The sequence below is a fragment of the Pleuronectes platessa genome, chromosome 2 (genome assembly GCF_947347685.1).
Source record: "Pleuronectes platessa chromosome 2, fPlePla1.1, whole genome shotgun sequence".
NCBI classification, from domain to species: domain Eukaryota; kingdom Metazoa; phylum Chordata; class Actinopteri; order Pleuronectiformes; family Pleuronectidae; genus Pleuronectes; species Pleuronectes platessa.
The window spans coordinates 21,699,776-21,713,877 of NC_070627.1; the positions used below are offsets into that span (position 1 = coordinate 21,699,776).

General features: G+C 44.1%; 1 protein-coding gene across 3 annotated transcripts in view; it reads left to right on the forward strand.

Moving 5' to 3' along the window:
* The first annotated feature begins 4,458 nt into the window (after positions 1–4,458).
* The window catches only part of LOC128457940 (chemokine-like protein TAFA-1), a 108,340-nt gene continuing 98,696 nt past the window's right edge, over positions 4,459–14,102 (forward strand). Inside the window, exons 1-2 of one of the 3 annotated variants that reach the window (XM_053442505.1) lie at positions 4,465–4,551; positions 4,617–4,629. In XM_053442505.1, the coding sequence (XP_053298480.1) occupies positions 4,465–4,551; positions 4,617–4,629 (100 nt within the window). Of the gene's footprint in view, positions 4,589–4,616; positions 4,630–14,102 lie in introns of all 3 variants that reach the window. The other 2 variants (XM_053442512.1, XM_053442498.1) reach the window with 2 other exon arrangements.

The following is a 14,102-nucleotide window of genomic DNA, read 5'->3' on the forward strand; positions in this document are numbered from 1 at the left end:
CCAGCAAGACATTGTGAGTGTCTACATTGTCATCTCCAAACATCAAACCGTTTGTGCGCATCCCGACTAAAGAGCAGCCCTGGAGTTTTCAAACTAAAACGGCGCCGCAGCATTTCCAAACTCATCCGTTCTAGCAGCTCTCAAACTCTAGAGTAGTGTGGATGCCGGGCATATCTGTTGAAGAGTTGTTTTCAACAAGTGTTTTCAAAGGAAAATGTGGTAGTGTGGATGCCTTAGCGTTATCTGACAGAGGGAGTGATAGATTCACCCACATATCTTCCTTTATTTTCTTACCGTGTGTTTTTGTGCACACAGTCATCTCTTTCACCAGCACATTGTAACTCTGTGGGGCGGTGCACATCTGCCTGTCAAATCAGCATATTAACAACAAGCAGGCAAGGTAGCAGCAGCAGCCGCAGGGATGGTCCAGGATGCCCTGTGGAATGGCACAGTGACCAGCGATTGAGGGGCTTTTTAACCATCTCGAGAGCCAATCAGGAAGCTGATCATTTTGTGGATGTACTGTATTGTCACAAATCACAGCATACGAGGAAAACAGGGTGCAGCTATCAGCTCAGAGACAAAGCTTATCCGGATATTCATCATTTTGTTCATCTGTCTGTACTCCCCCACAGCAGCGACACCATCCTCACTGTCTGCCAGTTTATTTAGCCCCTCAGCTGTGTATTGTTGTGAGTAGCAGCGAGTTCATTTTCTGTGAAATGTCAGACAGTGAGTGAGTCAGCCATGGCAGGTGCGTGGGATTGGCATATACTGTAAATCTCTGGTTAACGGAGTAATGAGTTAAAGGCGAACTCCTCTATATGGAAAGAAAATGTGTTAGAGGAAAACATACTCCACGCAAACAATACCGGCTGCTTCCACCTGCCAGCATGGCTCAAGCACAGTGGAAACACACGCAGGTGCACGCCCACACACACACACACACACACACACACACACACACACATACAAAAGACAGTGAATGTCTTCCCTTCAGAGCCAGCGGATTCAGTTTGTAAGGAGGTGACAGAGGGAGGCTCGCAGACTCTTTCAGGCTGCCACTGCTTGTGCAAGTTTGTTGCCGTGGTGGGAAACAATCCGAGAGGAGTCAGCCGTAAGAAGCAAACCCTTACTCATCGCCACAAAAACTGGTGGAAATGTGTAAGATGGTGATTTCAGAGTTCTGATGAGGCACTCTGCCTTCTATTAAAAGTCCTGTGCTTTGAGCAAGTCTCACGCTCGCCCGTTGAACGCTCGAGGCTGATGACTAAAAAGAGGAGCGCTCAGTCAAGCTCCCTCCTTGCCCTCTCCAGCTCACACACACACACAGTAAAGTGTGAGACCACTTACAGTGTGTGCACGTGCACATGGTTACACTCATTGAAAGATAGAAGAGTGAGCTGAAGGCGAAACCCGCATGGCTGGGACGTGAAGAGGGTTGGATTAATAAAGCATGCTTCATTTGCTGATGAAGTCTTGATGCAGGAGTGGGCAGTCTTGCTTTAAGACATGTGATCTGACTCACTCTCAGCTCTCTCTCTCTTTCCAGCTGGGCTACATTGTCACACACACACACACACTCACATTCTCACTCACACACCCGCTCTACCTCTCTGACACAGACTCTACTTAGTGCGTTGGAGAGAGCACTGAGGCTCACACTATCAGCGCAGCTTCTCAATGGGGGGACGCAGCCAAGAGCAGACAGAGCAGTCATTCCACTGGAGCCTTCCGCTGCACGCCTGAGAGAGAGAGAGAGAGAGACGATCAGTGAGGGGGGTAAATTAGCTCTCCTGTCATCACAACAGAGGAGTTCTACAGACGGGAGCAGAGACACACAGACTTGAGGGAGGAGAGGAGGAGAGATCTGCACGTATGTGGCTGGTACAGCAGTGACATGATTAGCCTCCCATCCCTCCCATCCTGACCAGTGTGTGACACAGACCCCTGACTGTTTGGGTTGCCGAGGATTTCCAAAAGGAACTGGGCAGCAGAAAGGAATATTGAGGAAAAAAGAACAGCGCTTAAGCTCCTTTTTTTTTGGTGCCTGTGTTATGAGGACTGGAATTTCAGCGGGAATCCCTGTGGCTCCAAACTATGGATGGATTTAAGACAGAAGAGTGAGTCTGCTGGGCAGGCAGGCGCTTCCTGTGACTGAGCCCCTTTCCTCCTGGACGCACTGCTCAGGTAAGGGTGTGGGACTTTCCAGGAACCTGTGCTGGTGTTGGGGGGGTAGGATGGGTGGGGACAAATGCATCAGAGTGATATCATTAGCCATAAATACAGCTGGTAGAAAAATAATTGTCAAGATGACTAGACTGTTACTGTGTTATAACAATAAAATCATTATTTGTTTTAACCATGTCATACTAGTTTAAAACATGTTGAGCTAGTGTTAGTAATCTTGACGACAACCCCAAAGTAAATACTAAGCGAGTGCATCTAAGAAAATAAAAAGTTCTGATGCCAGCCTATATTATTATGTTGTTGCATGACACTCAGGTACGCACGTTTGTGGGAGTCATGCCTGAAGTTGCAGGAAACAAAACGGATCTAAATCGACGTAGCACACGCATGTAACTGCAGGTGTGTCTGCGCTTTAACTTCCCCTCCGCCACATTTACCACGAGGCTGGATCAAACTATTACGCACGGCTGCAGGAGCCTTTTTCTCTCCTCTTACGCGGCACAAGAACACTCCGAGTAAACAGCTTCCAACGCGTCTTCCTTTTTATACGCATGGAAAAACCAGCTGGTTTGTCTGTTTGCACATAAAAAAGCTCACTCGCGCCGGCTCCAGGGAAACAACACCTCGCTTTCGCTTCTCTGGAAAAAAAGAAGCTGCTTACTCGTCCTCTGAAGTTGCTTTAGCGTGACGCCCGTGCCGGCTCGTTTCGTTCCAACTCTTCCGCGCAGTCTGCACCGCTGGTGAAACGCTGCCGGTGAGCAACACGCACTATTCTCGGCAGGGATGCATTTCCGATAACCGGGAGGAGCTCAGCTCAGGATTCTCTGTGCAAAGGTTCAGTGAAGTGTGCGCGCGTAACGCTCCAGCTGAATATAGGGAAAGGCAGCCTGACGAGCAGGAACAATACTGTGGGGTTAAAATAAGAAAACACACCCATGGGACCATTTTGCATTTGCACAAAAACGCGGATTATATCGGATTTAGCGCAGGGGTGGAGGGATTTACAATGTGCTGCTCATAATTATATGCTTAATTTTCAGTGAATATTAAGCGCTGTCAATGTCACCGGGGCACAGGACGCACGGGTCACATTTAGTAGCCTCAATGGTTTTAATCTCACATGCACAGATGCTCAAAACACAAAGTGTAGTTTGGGCAAAACAGACGCAAGCAGCTGCTGTCTGGATTATAGCCCGGTGGATGTGGCCTGCTTTTCTTCATTTGTGTCCACACAGACTCCTTTTCCTTTTCTGATTGAAGTATTTATTGAGCAGACTCCCTGGGGCTCGGAGTCTTCTTTGTATTCTCTTGTGTTTTCAGATGTGGTAGACTCGAAACATTAGATTTAGACTCACGCTGCTACATGAGAGCATTCCCGAGATTCACAAGTCGCAATCGCAGCAAGTGAGAAATGTAGAAATGATTGCAAACCAGAGTGTGTGTCCAAATATTCCTCTTAAAAACTGAACATCCGTATACAGGATTCATAATATTTTCCAAACTGCCAGTAAAACCGGCTTCCCGGTGCAGTAATGCAGTTTTAAAAGACGGACAACACAACACACCCCTGTTTGTTTTCGAGGAGGGCGTCTGGTGGTTTTAAATTCCCCCACTGTGGCTTTCTGAATGGAGAGAGGTGCTAATAACACCTGGAAAGGAGGAGAGTCTCATTATTCAATAAGGAGCTAAGGCGTGTCTCCATATGCTGGCCCTCGTCAGCCATTAGGCGAGTCGCTGAGCAAATCTCCAAATAAAAAACAAAAAAGATGTTTGCTCTGAGAAATGCAATCTTTTTCGACCTCTTTGTAGAATATTCAGGGCTCTTGTGTAGCTGTTAATGTCATTGTTGCTTTCATTAAATTATTATACGGTTCATTATGAAATTATTAGTCTGACAAAGAGATCGCGGTATGTTGTTTTCCTTCTTCTGCAGCTAATCTGTTATTTCAGTATGGTGGAAGTCCTTTGAGACTCCAGTCGGATTGTACGAGACAGAAAAATGGATTTATGAACTAAATTGAATCTTCATTTGTGTTTTCTGTTTGCAGGTTTTTTTCTCATTTAAGCTTTAGTTTAGTTGTTTTACTTTTCATTCCTTATTTTATTATAAAAATAATGCTAATGCGAATGTAACTTTATCATCTGATACCAAAGGATTTGTGAAGACGTGTCAGTATACAGTGCTTGTTCCTGTCTTTAGGCGTGTGTTGTAATGATGTATGGACCCAGGCTGTAATAAAACTCTGTGTGTCGTCCTGCAGAATCGGCCATACCATGTCCTGGTTGTTGGTCATGTGGATTAGCCTCGGCTTCCTGTTGCTGTGCCACGCCACACTCTACCAGACCATCCAGCAGCACCACGTGGCCCGGCCCGGGCGCACAGAAATCCTCACCCTGGGTATGTGCGTCTCTCTGACAGATTTCAGCTTCACAGGAGAGGTTCTCACGTCTGCAGCTCTGTAGAGAGACTGCTGCTGCACGGTCTGAATAACGGTGACCCAGCGCTGTACTGTAACGTGATGATTCACCATGCTCGCACTCATACAAGATAAGCAGAGGGGGAAGATAATTAATTGTGCTTCCGATTGCATGTTACACACACACGTTTAGTCACACTTCTATCTGTCTATCTCTGTACACTTAGCAGTAGTAATGGTCGTGAGATGGTTGAACTGTGAGACCTTGCTACTTTGCTGGGCGGGATGCTTGCATCTAAATCTGAACTCGGAAGTCCTGTTAGACAAAAAGTATCTTCGAACTATGTGAGCTAGGAGGCGGGGATATTATTTCCTGTGCACGGTGAGGAATTCTTGACTGCTGCACCCTGAATCTCACAGACAGACTGTTATGAGGAGGAAAAGCTGAAGGCAAAGGAACCCCATTACTGTGCTGGTAACCAAGGGAGCTTTGATCACTGTGGCTTAGATGGAAATGACAATTATGTTTCCCTCTTTTGCACTGGAAACGTTTTGCAATTAAGCCTGACGCCTTCTGCACTGTAGGGGCATAAGGGGAGGGTATACGCTGAGGCGGCTCTAATTCTCTGATTATGGAAAAGCTTACCAGCATTGCTTATGGTGTATGTGGGAGTGTAACAGGGAAGGCAGAGGTTTTTTTGAGAAAAGCAAAGGCTTTCTTTAAGCTTCTAACAATGAGTGTGACTCCCATGCTGAACCCTCGCGCAGAGTGGGGCTCTCTCCGGAAGCCAAGCGGCTGTTAAACATTGATGCTATCGTCTGCCTGCCTCTCATTGTCTGTGTTGCGTTGCCGAGCTAAAAGACAGTAATTGAAGCACTGCAGGAAGTGAAAAAAACCCCAGCATAGAATTGTTGCTGCTTGTGTTAAACACTGGTATCCTTAGGTAGCGTGTTGGCTTACTTTCGCTTGGTAACAGCTGAAACATGAAAATCCCAACTATGATAGAAAGTTTTCAAAGCTTCCCGGTCCCATTAATTGGAACAGGACGGTGAGGGATGAGCGACGGAGAGCTCTGAATGAATTTTTAAAGGCTATCTCCCGGTTTTTCTCTTGTTTTTTTTGTGTCTTTTTGTCTTCTTCCTTTCTTTTTTTGAGTGGTTGGCAAGTCGAGCTTGGTGCCAAAGATGTACAAGGAAGTGCAAGGCTCAGTAAGTGTCTTTTGAATAATGCAGTGTTCCCAAAGGGGATGAAGGGGGGGAAATAAACCCCCCTCCCTCTTCCAACCACAAGTGGAGATCCAGAAGAGTCATCCAGGCAAAAGATGGCTATGACTGAGAGTCCTCTTGAAGGTTATCCAGTCAGACTCTCACGCGTACTGCATACAACACCGCGAGGGGAGCGGACGTTTACATGCTGGGACGTTCACAAACCATTTACTCACCGGGGCCATTATGGCGTGGCATTTTCATGGGTCCTCCGGGGACATGGGAGCTGTGTCCAGAACTCGTCAGGTCTGAGAGGATGCAAACTCATGTTGCAGAGGTGGATGATAAACACAAAAATTGATTTTTGATGTGATTGTTGGACTGATTTAGCAACGCCAAGAGATTATAAAAGAGAGAGGGATGTGATCTAATATGCCAGTATCCACAGTGAGTCTGTAATAGTGCTACTTTGGCACAAGTCCTCCCTGGAAAACTTCAAACAATCTCTGATGTATTACAGCCGTAATTGGTGCTGACTATCAAATGCCGGGGACATGTTATGATATTTTACAAGCGGGTGCCCCCATAAAGAAAACATTTCTCCTATCTTCTAACTTCCTGTTCAGCGACTGTACAATTTACTGTATATCATGTTTTTTGAAGAGGATTAAGCCGACATCAATCTCACTCATCCGCGGAGTGGCGGTAACCGATTTAACCAGAACTGCTCTCTCAGAATTGAGATGGTATGATGAATATTTGAATTAGAATTGATTTTATAATTTGAGGAGCTCTCCGGTTGCATTGAGGCCAGAGCCCTCAGATATAAATAGATATGGATATGTAGGACGTGTCATAATGGAGATGTCTCGCCTTTAAGAATCCATCGCTTTTCACGCTTCTGCTGTTTACTGTAATCAAATAAAGTCTCTGTGTTTCTATGAGATGATGAAAACGTGTCTGATGTACTGTCTGCCACACTGTCAATTAAGATGTAGAATGGGTTCTTAGTGATATCAATCTTTTGTGCTTCATTTTATACGAATACATTTGCTGAGTTATTTATTCAATATGTTGATAACAAGATGGGCTATCTCACCGGGCCTTTTATTGTGGCTATGCGCAGCCTCTGTATCGTGTTCTGGACACTCGTGAGTCCAAGTGTTTAAGTGGAATACTGGGTCTGTGTTTTGCCCTGAGATAAATTTGTGTGGATCTTGGCACGCAGCCCAGCCGACTGTGTGAGAGTGTGAGTGGAACAAAAACTTACAAACCATTCCGCATCGAGAAAGATACACAGACAAGGGGCTGTGTGGGTTTCTGAGGAGGGGAAGTGAAGGTCATGTTGATTTAAGTACAGATGTAATCCTGCAGCCTGTTCAAGCATCTAACTATGGTTGAGAAATCAGCTCATCTGCCTCCTGTAACACTGAGCTGACAAAAAAAAAATGGTGACTGCGGAGATTAAAGTTTCAAGATCGCATTTCTGTGTCTTTTTTTTTTAAACGTTTTTATGACAAATCGGTATAGTCACCACCGAGGCGGAGATTGAGTAATGAGTTGCCTGACTGCTTCGTCACCTGCTTCAGGAAGCGGCACCGCTCCGTTTCCCATGAGTCCCTGCTTCACACAGTCTCCTCTGCATCGTGCTCGTGCTGCTGAAGATTGATGGCGGCCTGATTCCGGGCAGCCAATTCTGGTATCTCAAGAAATAATCCACTACGATGACAGATGAGCTGAATGTGACAGGACACACACACAAACCCCGGCTCTGCGCTCGCCCTACCTGCCAACGCAGCCGACACAAGCGCTCGCTGCCAAGACCGCTGCCGCATAAACCAGGCCGCTCCTGACAGTGCACGGTGCTGGACTCCATCACAAGTCAGTAAAAGTGCCACCAATTCACACTGTCAGTGCGTCGCTGGCAGTAGTTACAGTTGATGTGGTGTCTTCTATCGTGAAAATGAAAGTGCTCCCTAATGTGATGTCTACTGACTGTATTACAGTATTATCAATAAGTTACCCCTTGTTCCACTATAAATTGACTCTTGTTCAGTTGAAGTATGTACACAGCAGTCGTGTTCATATCGTACCAATACCCAGAGGGGCCGTGGGAACATAACAACACTTGCTTTGTTTTATTATGACTATGACGGGGCAGTTTACGAGTCTCACACCTAACAGAACAGCAGGATTCCTGTACCAGGTGCGGCTGTAAAACCCACTCTACTCGCCTGCTACACACTGTTTACATCTGATGATGACAAAGATGGCAATTAGAAAGAATATCACAGGGGCGGACACAGCGGCTCGGCCAGGGGGGCAACTGGCTCCAGCTGAGGTCTCATTGAGTGAAGTGACCCTGTCCTTCTATTAAAAAAAAGTTACCTACAAAAAAACTATAATAAATATGATGTGTTACGAATATTCCTTGTCTCATCTCTTTTGAAGTGCACAATGTGCCGGGTCAAGCAGCGATTTTCCCCATATATTCAATGATCAGTGCCTGAATCAGGAGTAGTGCATGGATTTTGGACATATAATTGGCCCCTCTGTGTAAATGGTGGGCCCTTTATAGCCACTGATTTAGAAACATCCTAGATCTGCCATTTAAGGCTGAAATGCTGATTTAGCATGTCCATGAAAAATGGATGTTGAACAGCGGAACAGGCTGATAACTGACGCAGTGGTTCATGTATAGTGTTCATGTTTTTTGTCCTTTGATTAGAAAGGGATGATCACAAATGATTGGGAGTTTTTTTAATGAGCTCATTGTTCATCGTCCATGAAGCTCCCTCAGTGGAGGAAGCTCTTTGAGGTAGAAGAAAACATGTAATTACTTGGATTAGCCAAGCTGGTCAAACAAGAGCAGCTGCGTGATCACATACAAGGATGCACTTGATACACATAAGGATTTTTAAGAGTTCAAAACATGTCAAAGAACTGTCGTGGTGAAGAGGACATTTGGACAAAACCTTGAACCTAATTCAGGATGGCCGCCTAGTTGGTATATTTGTGGAGGGTGGAAGACTGGAATCCATACATTCACAAAGTATCAATTGATTTTTTGTCTGACTCTTTCTGTACAATGCAGAGGAGAGGACAGCTGCAGAAGAGTGATGATTTTTCTGGTAGTGTTTGGTTATATTAAGAAATAAACCTCACTGGGACTGTTGGATTCTGGAATGGATGCATTAAAGACGCAGTGAGATACTTTCACACAGGCCATTTTCTTGGAGGTGGCTGCACTTGACCAAACTCTCTTGGCAGTGTGTATTAGAAAGCATCATGGGCCACATCAAAGAACCAGCTACTCAACTCATTTGCGTAAGAGGAAGCACTCATTCTTTTGGGTCTCAAATTATGACATTCATCCATGACGTCTGAAAATTTGTAAATTTAGATATATTATGAGTGCGGCAAACATCTTGCAAACATCTGACAAATTCGTTTGCACAGATCAAACCAAGGAATAGACTCAGCCCGTGTTAGTTTGATCTCCAGCAGGCGATGCAAGCAGAATGTATTTTCCAGCCAGTAAAGGCACCATCAAATTTGGTCTTTGCAAATGAAAAGGATGTTTGTGTTGATTTTCATCAAGACCCATGTGGAGACGCATTGTAATGCCAGGCCCGAACTCACATACGTGGGGACCACATGTGATCGGATCACCCAGGACGCATGTTAATGCCAGCCACTGGTTCACAAACTGAATGCAGACACTGTTCCAACTTGGAACTCATTTCAACACTTCTAAGACTTCTCATTTCAATAGCTCAGTGTTCATGGCAGAAACACAGAAGTGAACATGCCCTTTTTTTTACACAGTCATCTTCAAAGCTATAATCTTACTTCCTTGCTTCTGTGGACGTCTAAGCTCTTGCAGTATGAGTGGCAGATCCATCCATGGTATCCACACGGACAGCTGTCCATAAAGGCTCTCTGTCGTTTTGTTTTCCCGCTAATTCAGCTTAATTTACATCCCCATTAAACTGTGGGGACTAATTAGTGTGAGAATTGATGGTGAAAGAATATTCAATTAAATTACAGTCACTTGAATGGATTACGTCGTAATCATATTTTTGTAAAGTGGATGAAAAGGAATTGTTTGATTTGGCTGGCAGCAATGGCTCATGTGGAAATCTAGCAGCAGACAATATCCTACGTGCACTCACTTTGAGTTTTTTTTCATTTCCATGTCGTTGTTTGACTTTTATGTGTATCATTAATCCACCTTCGCGAAATCTAGATTGTAGGCTGATGAAAATCATAAATTATATATGACACGAATTTAATTAGAAACACTCATTTTGTAAACACGAAATACAAACCCGGCCTTTTGCCAACAGAGGAGCTGAAATCCTATAATCTACCTCCACATGGGATTATAATTGCTTTGAAAACTGTGGGCTCAGTCGAGAGAGCTCATCAGTGCTGTGTGATCTCGCTCCCTCTACCACACAGCATGTCCTTCGAGGTAATGAAAGCAACCTTTCTATAAAACTAGGCAATAACTGCCTGATCATTCAGGTGCCGAGCAGCACTCTCTTTGCGCCTGGCCTCTTCCCTCAGCCCTCCATCCTCTGCCCCCCGTCCACCCCCCAATCCTCCCTGCCTCCATCTCCTCGTCTCTATCGGCCTCTCAGACGATTTGTCATGGATCAGATGAGACAATTTGTCATGGATTAGTGCACTTAAATGTCTGTGTGATAGTGGAAGCAGTCACTGGAAAAGCTTAGGAATCCTATTACATTGCGTTTTATGGCCAGCGAGAGGGGAGGGCGGACTGGAGGTTGAATTGGCAGTTTCTATGGCGTGTGTACCGTTCCTTGACTTTTTCCCTCCACACATAATCAGATATTCACTTAGAGGTGAGCTCCACTGAGTAACTAGACCAGAGGTTATATATTCTTTCTCCATTCACCGTTCGCTTCATATGTTTCTATTTAATTGACTGTTCACTAAACCCCGCCACCTTAGTTACCAGGGCTATACCTGCCCAGCTCACAGTTCTCTCACGGCACATTAACAGTGTACAGTGATAGAGAGAGAGAGAGAGAGAGAGAGAGAGAGAGAGAGAGAGAGAGAGAGAGAGAGAGAGAGAGAGAGAGATGTACCACGTACCACCGGAAGTTTAGCAATTATTTAAAAACAAGGGAATTCAGACAGAAGTCAATCAAAGCAGACCTTTTTATTTCTATGACTATATTGACTTTTGTCGCCTCAAATAAAAACAATAGACAGATAATTTTATAAGCTATAGCTAGTTTACCTGAGCTAATGTTAATGCTAAAGCTCCAAATATGCAATTGTTCCAGTCCTGTACTGGAAAACTGCCTTTAACCCTAATATTAACAATTAGCTACAGACCCAAGACTGCATATAAAGACGAACAATATGTCAGCTCCTCTAAAGTGAAGCCAGGGAAAGAAATCATTTTGACATCTCAGACTCACACGAGATTGGTCATGGACAGTTATTGGCGGGACCTTGATGGTTCCACTCCACGATAAGTTCTGCACAGACCCGAAATATGTATCTAGAGCAAGATGGCAGCGCCCGTTTCTGAGATATTTTGGGTTCATTTTTATGAGAGGTGTCATCTATCTTTTTTTATTGTTTGTACTACACACACACTCTTGCCCTTGAACCAATGTGGTTAGTACGCTTGTTAGCGAGCTAACATTTGCAGCTTATGTTCCAGTAAACAACCACTTTTCACTCCATTCAGGCAAGACGCCATTGTCCAAACTCTATAGATCCTACAGATTGAAGCTCCTTTTAAAATGTCCATCGACAAAGCTTTATTGTCCCGATTAGTTACCGTTGCTAAGCTGCGGTTAGGGCCGGGGTTTAGTAAACAGCCAATTAGGAATTTCTTTGAGCAGAATGTTTGACAGCTATAAGTGAGTCCCCCAGTTAGAAATTACCTCGGTTTTTCTCACAGTTTCATATTGTGTCTTGGCAAACCGATTCAGTTTCACCTGTGGCGCTGTTACCTTGTCATTAGTATTTGTTTACTCAGCGGTCTTTCTCATCACGGGCCTCCAAGTGGATGAGGCAGTTCAGCTTCTGCCTCCTTGAGTGAGGTTGGATGGCAGCAGATTAGATGCTATTTTAGTCTGATCTCAGATAATTATGCCTGGCAGAGTGTGCGGGTGCTATTTACAACAGGTGGCCCATTTCCCCAATTATTTTCAATAAATTGAAGTGTATGAAAATAGACAAACCAGTCACACAATGCAAAGAGTGTCCAAACAACCCAACTGTCTAGCAGTACCTTGGAGTCAGCCTATTCTCATCGAGTTTAAATTGTCTTCTATTTGCAGCCATTTCTGTTCTTTCTGCATGTTCTCCCTGTGCCTCGCAGGTTTACCATGGATGTTCCGACTTCTTCAGTCCAAAGGCATGCATGTTAGATTGAATGGGTTCTCTAAATTGCCAGTAGGTTTGAATGAATGGTTTTTCTCTTTATGTGGGCCCTTAGATAAACTGGTAACCAGTCCAAGCCGTAACCCTCGCCTCCTGGGATTGGCTCCAGCCCCACTGTGACCCTTAAGCAATATGTGAAGCCAATGGACGGATAAATAGAGCAAGAGCAAGTTACTGTAGCATAGATCATTATCATCTTTAATCAAACACTATCTTATGCAGCTCCTCTGTCACATCATGGCCCCTCCAGCCCTTTAGCTGCATTGACTGAAGTGAAACAGCTCGCTTATGTTAATGGAGCGGAGAGACACTGCCAGATAATTGTGATGCAGCGGAGCTACCGCGTGGCATCATTTAAAACCACTGCGGGGGACAAATGTTACTCATTGAGTTTTTTGTTTGCAGAGAACTCATTTACCCAGTGGCGGTCAAATTACGTTGTTGTAATCATACTGCTAATTTACTTTCCAAAGCTTGCCGGTTTTTTTTTATTTGTTTTTTTGCAATCGCTTTTTAAAGATATTTTAGTGAGATATGTAAAGCGTTTTTTCAGAAAAAGGCTTTTTAGCTTCTATTCAGTTTGCACAGACAGAATCCAAAGAAACACGTTGGGCTTCATTGTTTTTGCCATGTAGCTGGTGCTTTCAGTGTGCCAGGAGCAAGTATAATCTTCTTGCTCCTATTTCCATCTCTCTCTAGCTTCACTTCTGACATGTGTGAGAAAACTAATTAAAAGTGTTAATTCGGGAATTTCAGACTTTCCTCAGGTTTGAATTGTTCTTTTTTTTTTTAACTGGTATTAATTGATTGAAGGAAAATAATCTAATTCTGCTCTAAAGTGGCTATGTTAAATATAATCATATGTGTGCAATTTATCACATGATGCTCTTAGTGATAAAAGATAATTTTTTGCAAACTCTGCAGTATTGTTCAATTTTAAAAGATAACCTAGTGGATGGCAATATAAATCTGTTTGTCTACAATTTCGGCCTATGAACCTTAACAATTTATATGATATGTTAGCGTATATTGTAGTGAAATTTATTTAGTTTTTTCTCCTGCAATGTGATCTCTGTAAACCTCCCTCCCATGCATTCACAAAATGTGTGAAAAGCTCTTCATCTTTGTGTTTCAGTTTTGTTTTCACACTCCTAATAACGTGAATTTGAGATGCATGTATTCAATTTGTTGCCAAGGTGACTTCCTTTTTCTGCTTGGCCCAGTAAATCATTCATTCGAGCCCTGACAGGGGCCAAAAATGGATTATGGGGTTTGGAATTATGGAAACAAAAATCCTCTTGCTTAAATATGTCCGCACTTGTCAAAGGTATGATTGAAAGTCTGTCTAAGTTTTCCACCCAGGGTGCTCTGTCAGCATTAGCTGAGGACTATTTGTCTTGTCTGATGTGTCTGGATGAATCTATATGGCTGCTCTGCCGAGGCAGCACTGTATTGTCTTATCGTATCCTTATCTGACAGCAGACGCTGTAATAATGGAAGTCGGGTCGAGATGTCACAGTTAACTGTTCATCATTGCCCTGCAGAATATGACACATAAAGTGGACACCGCCAAATCCCTGAATAAATAGACAGGACATCTTATTTTAATCTGGATCAGCCAGCATGTTGTGGATTTTCCACTTTTGTATTGAATGTGCCAGTCACTTGTACTGTACACGGTGAGGATGGTGACAGACTCTTGAAAATGTAGGAGGACAATTAGTATCCACTGGACCTGCAATGTATCTTCATTTGCCACAGTATCTCTAGCAAATGTCAGGTTCACTGAACATGGCTCAATGCCCTCATACCTTCGTGCTCTGTGCCTGTTGGCCGGGAGAGGAAGAGAATGAAGGA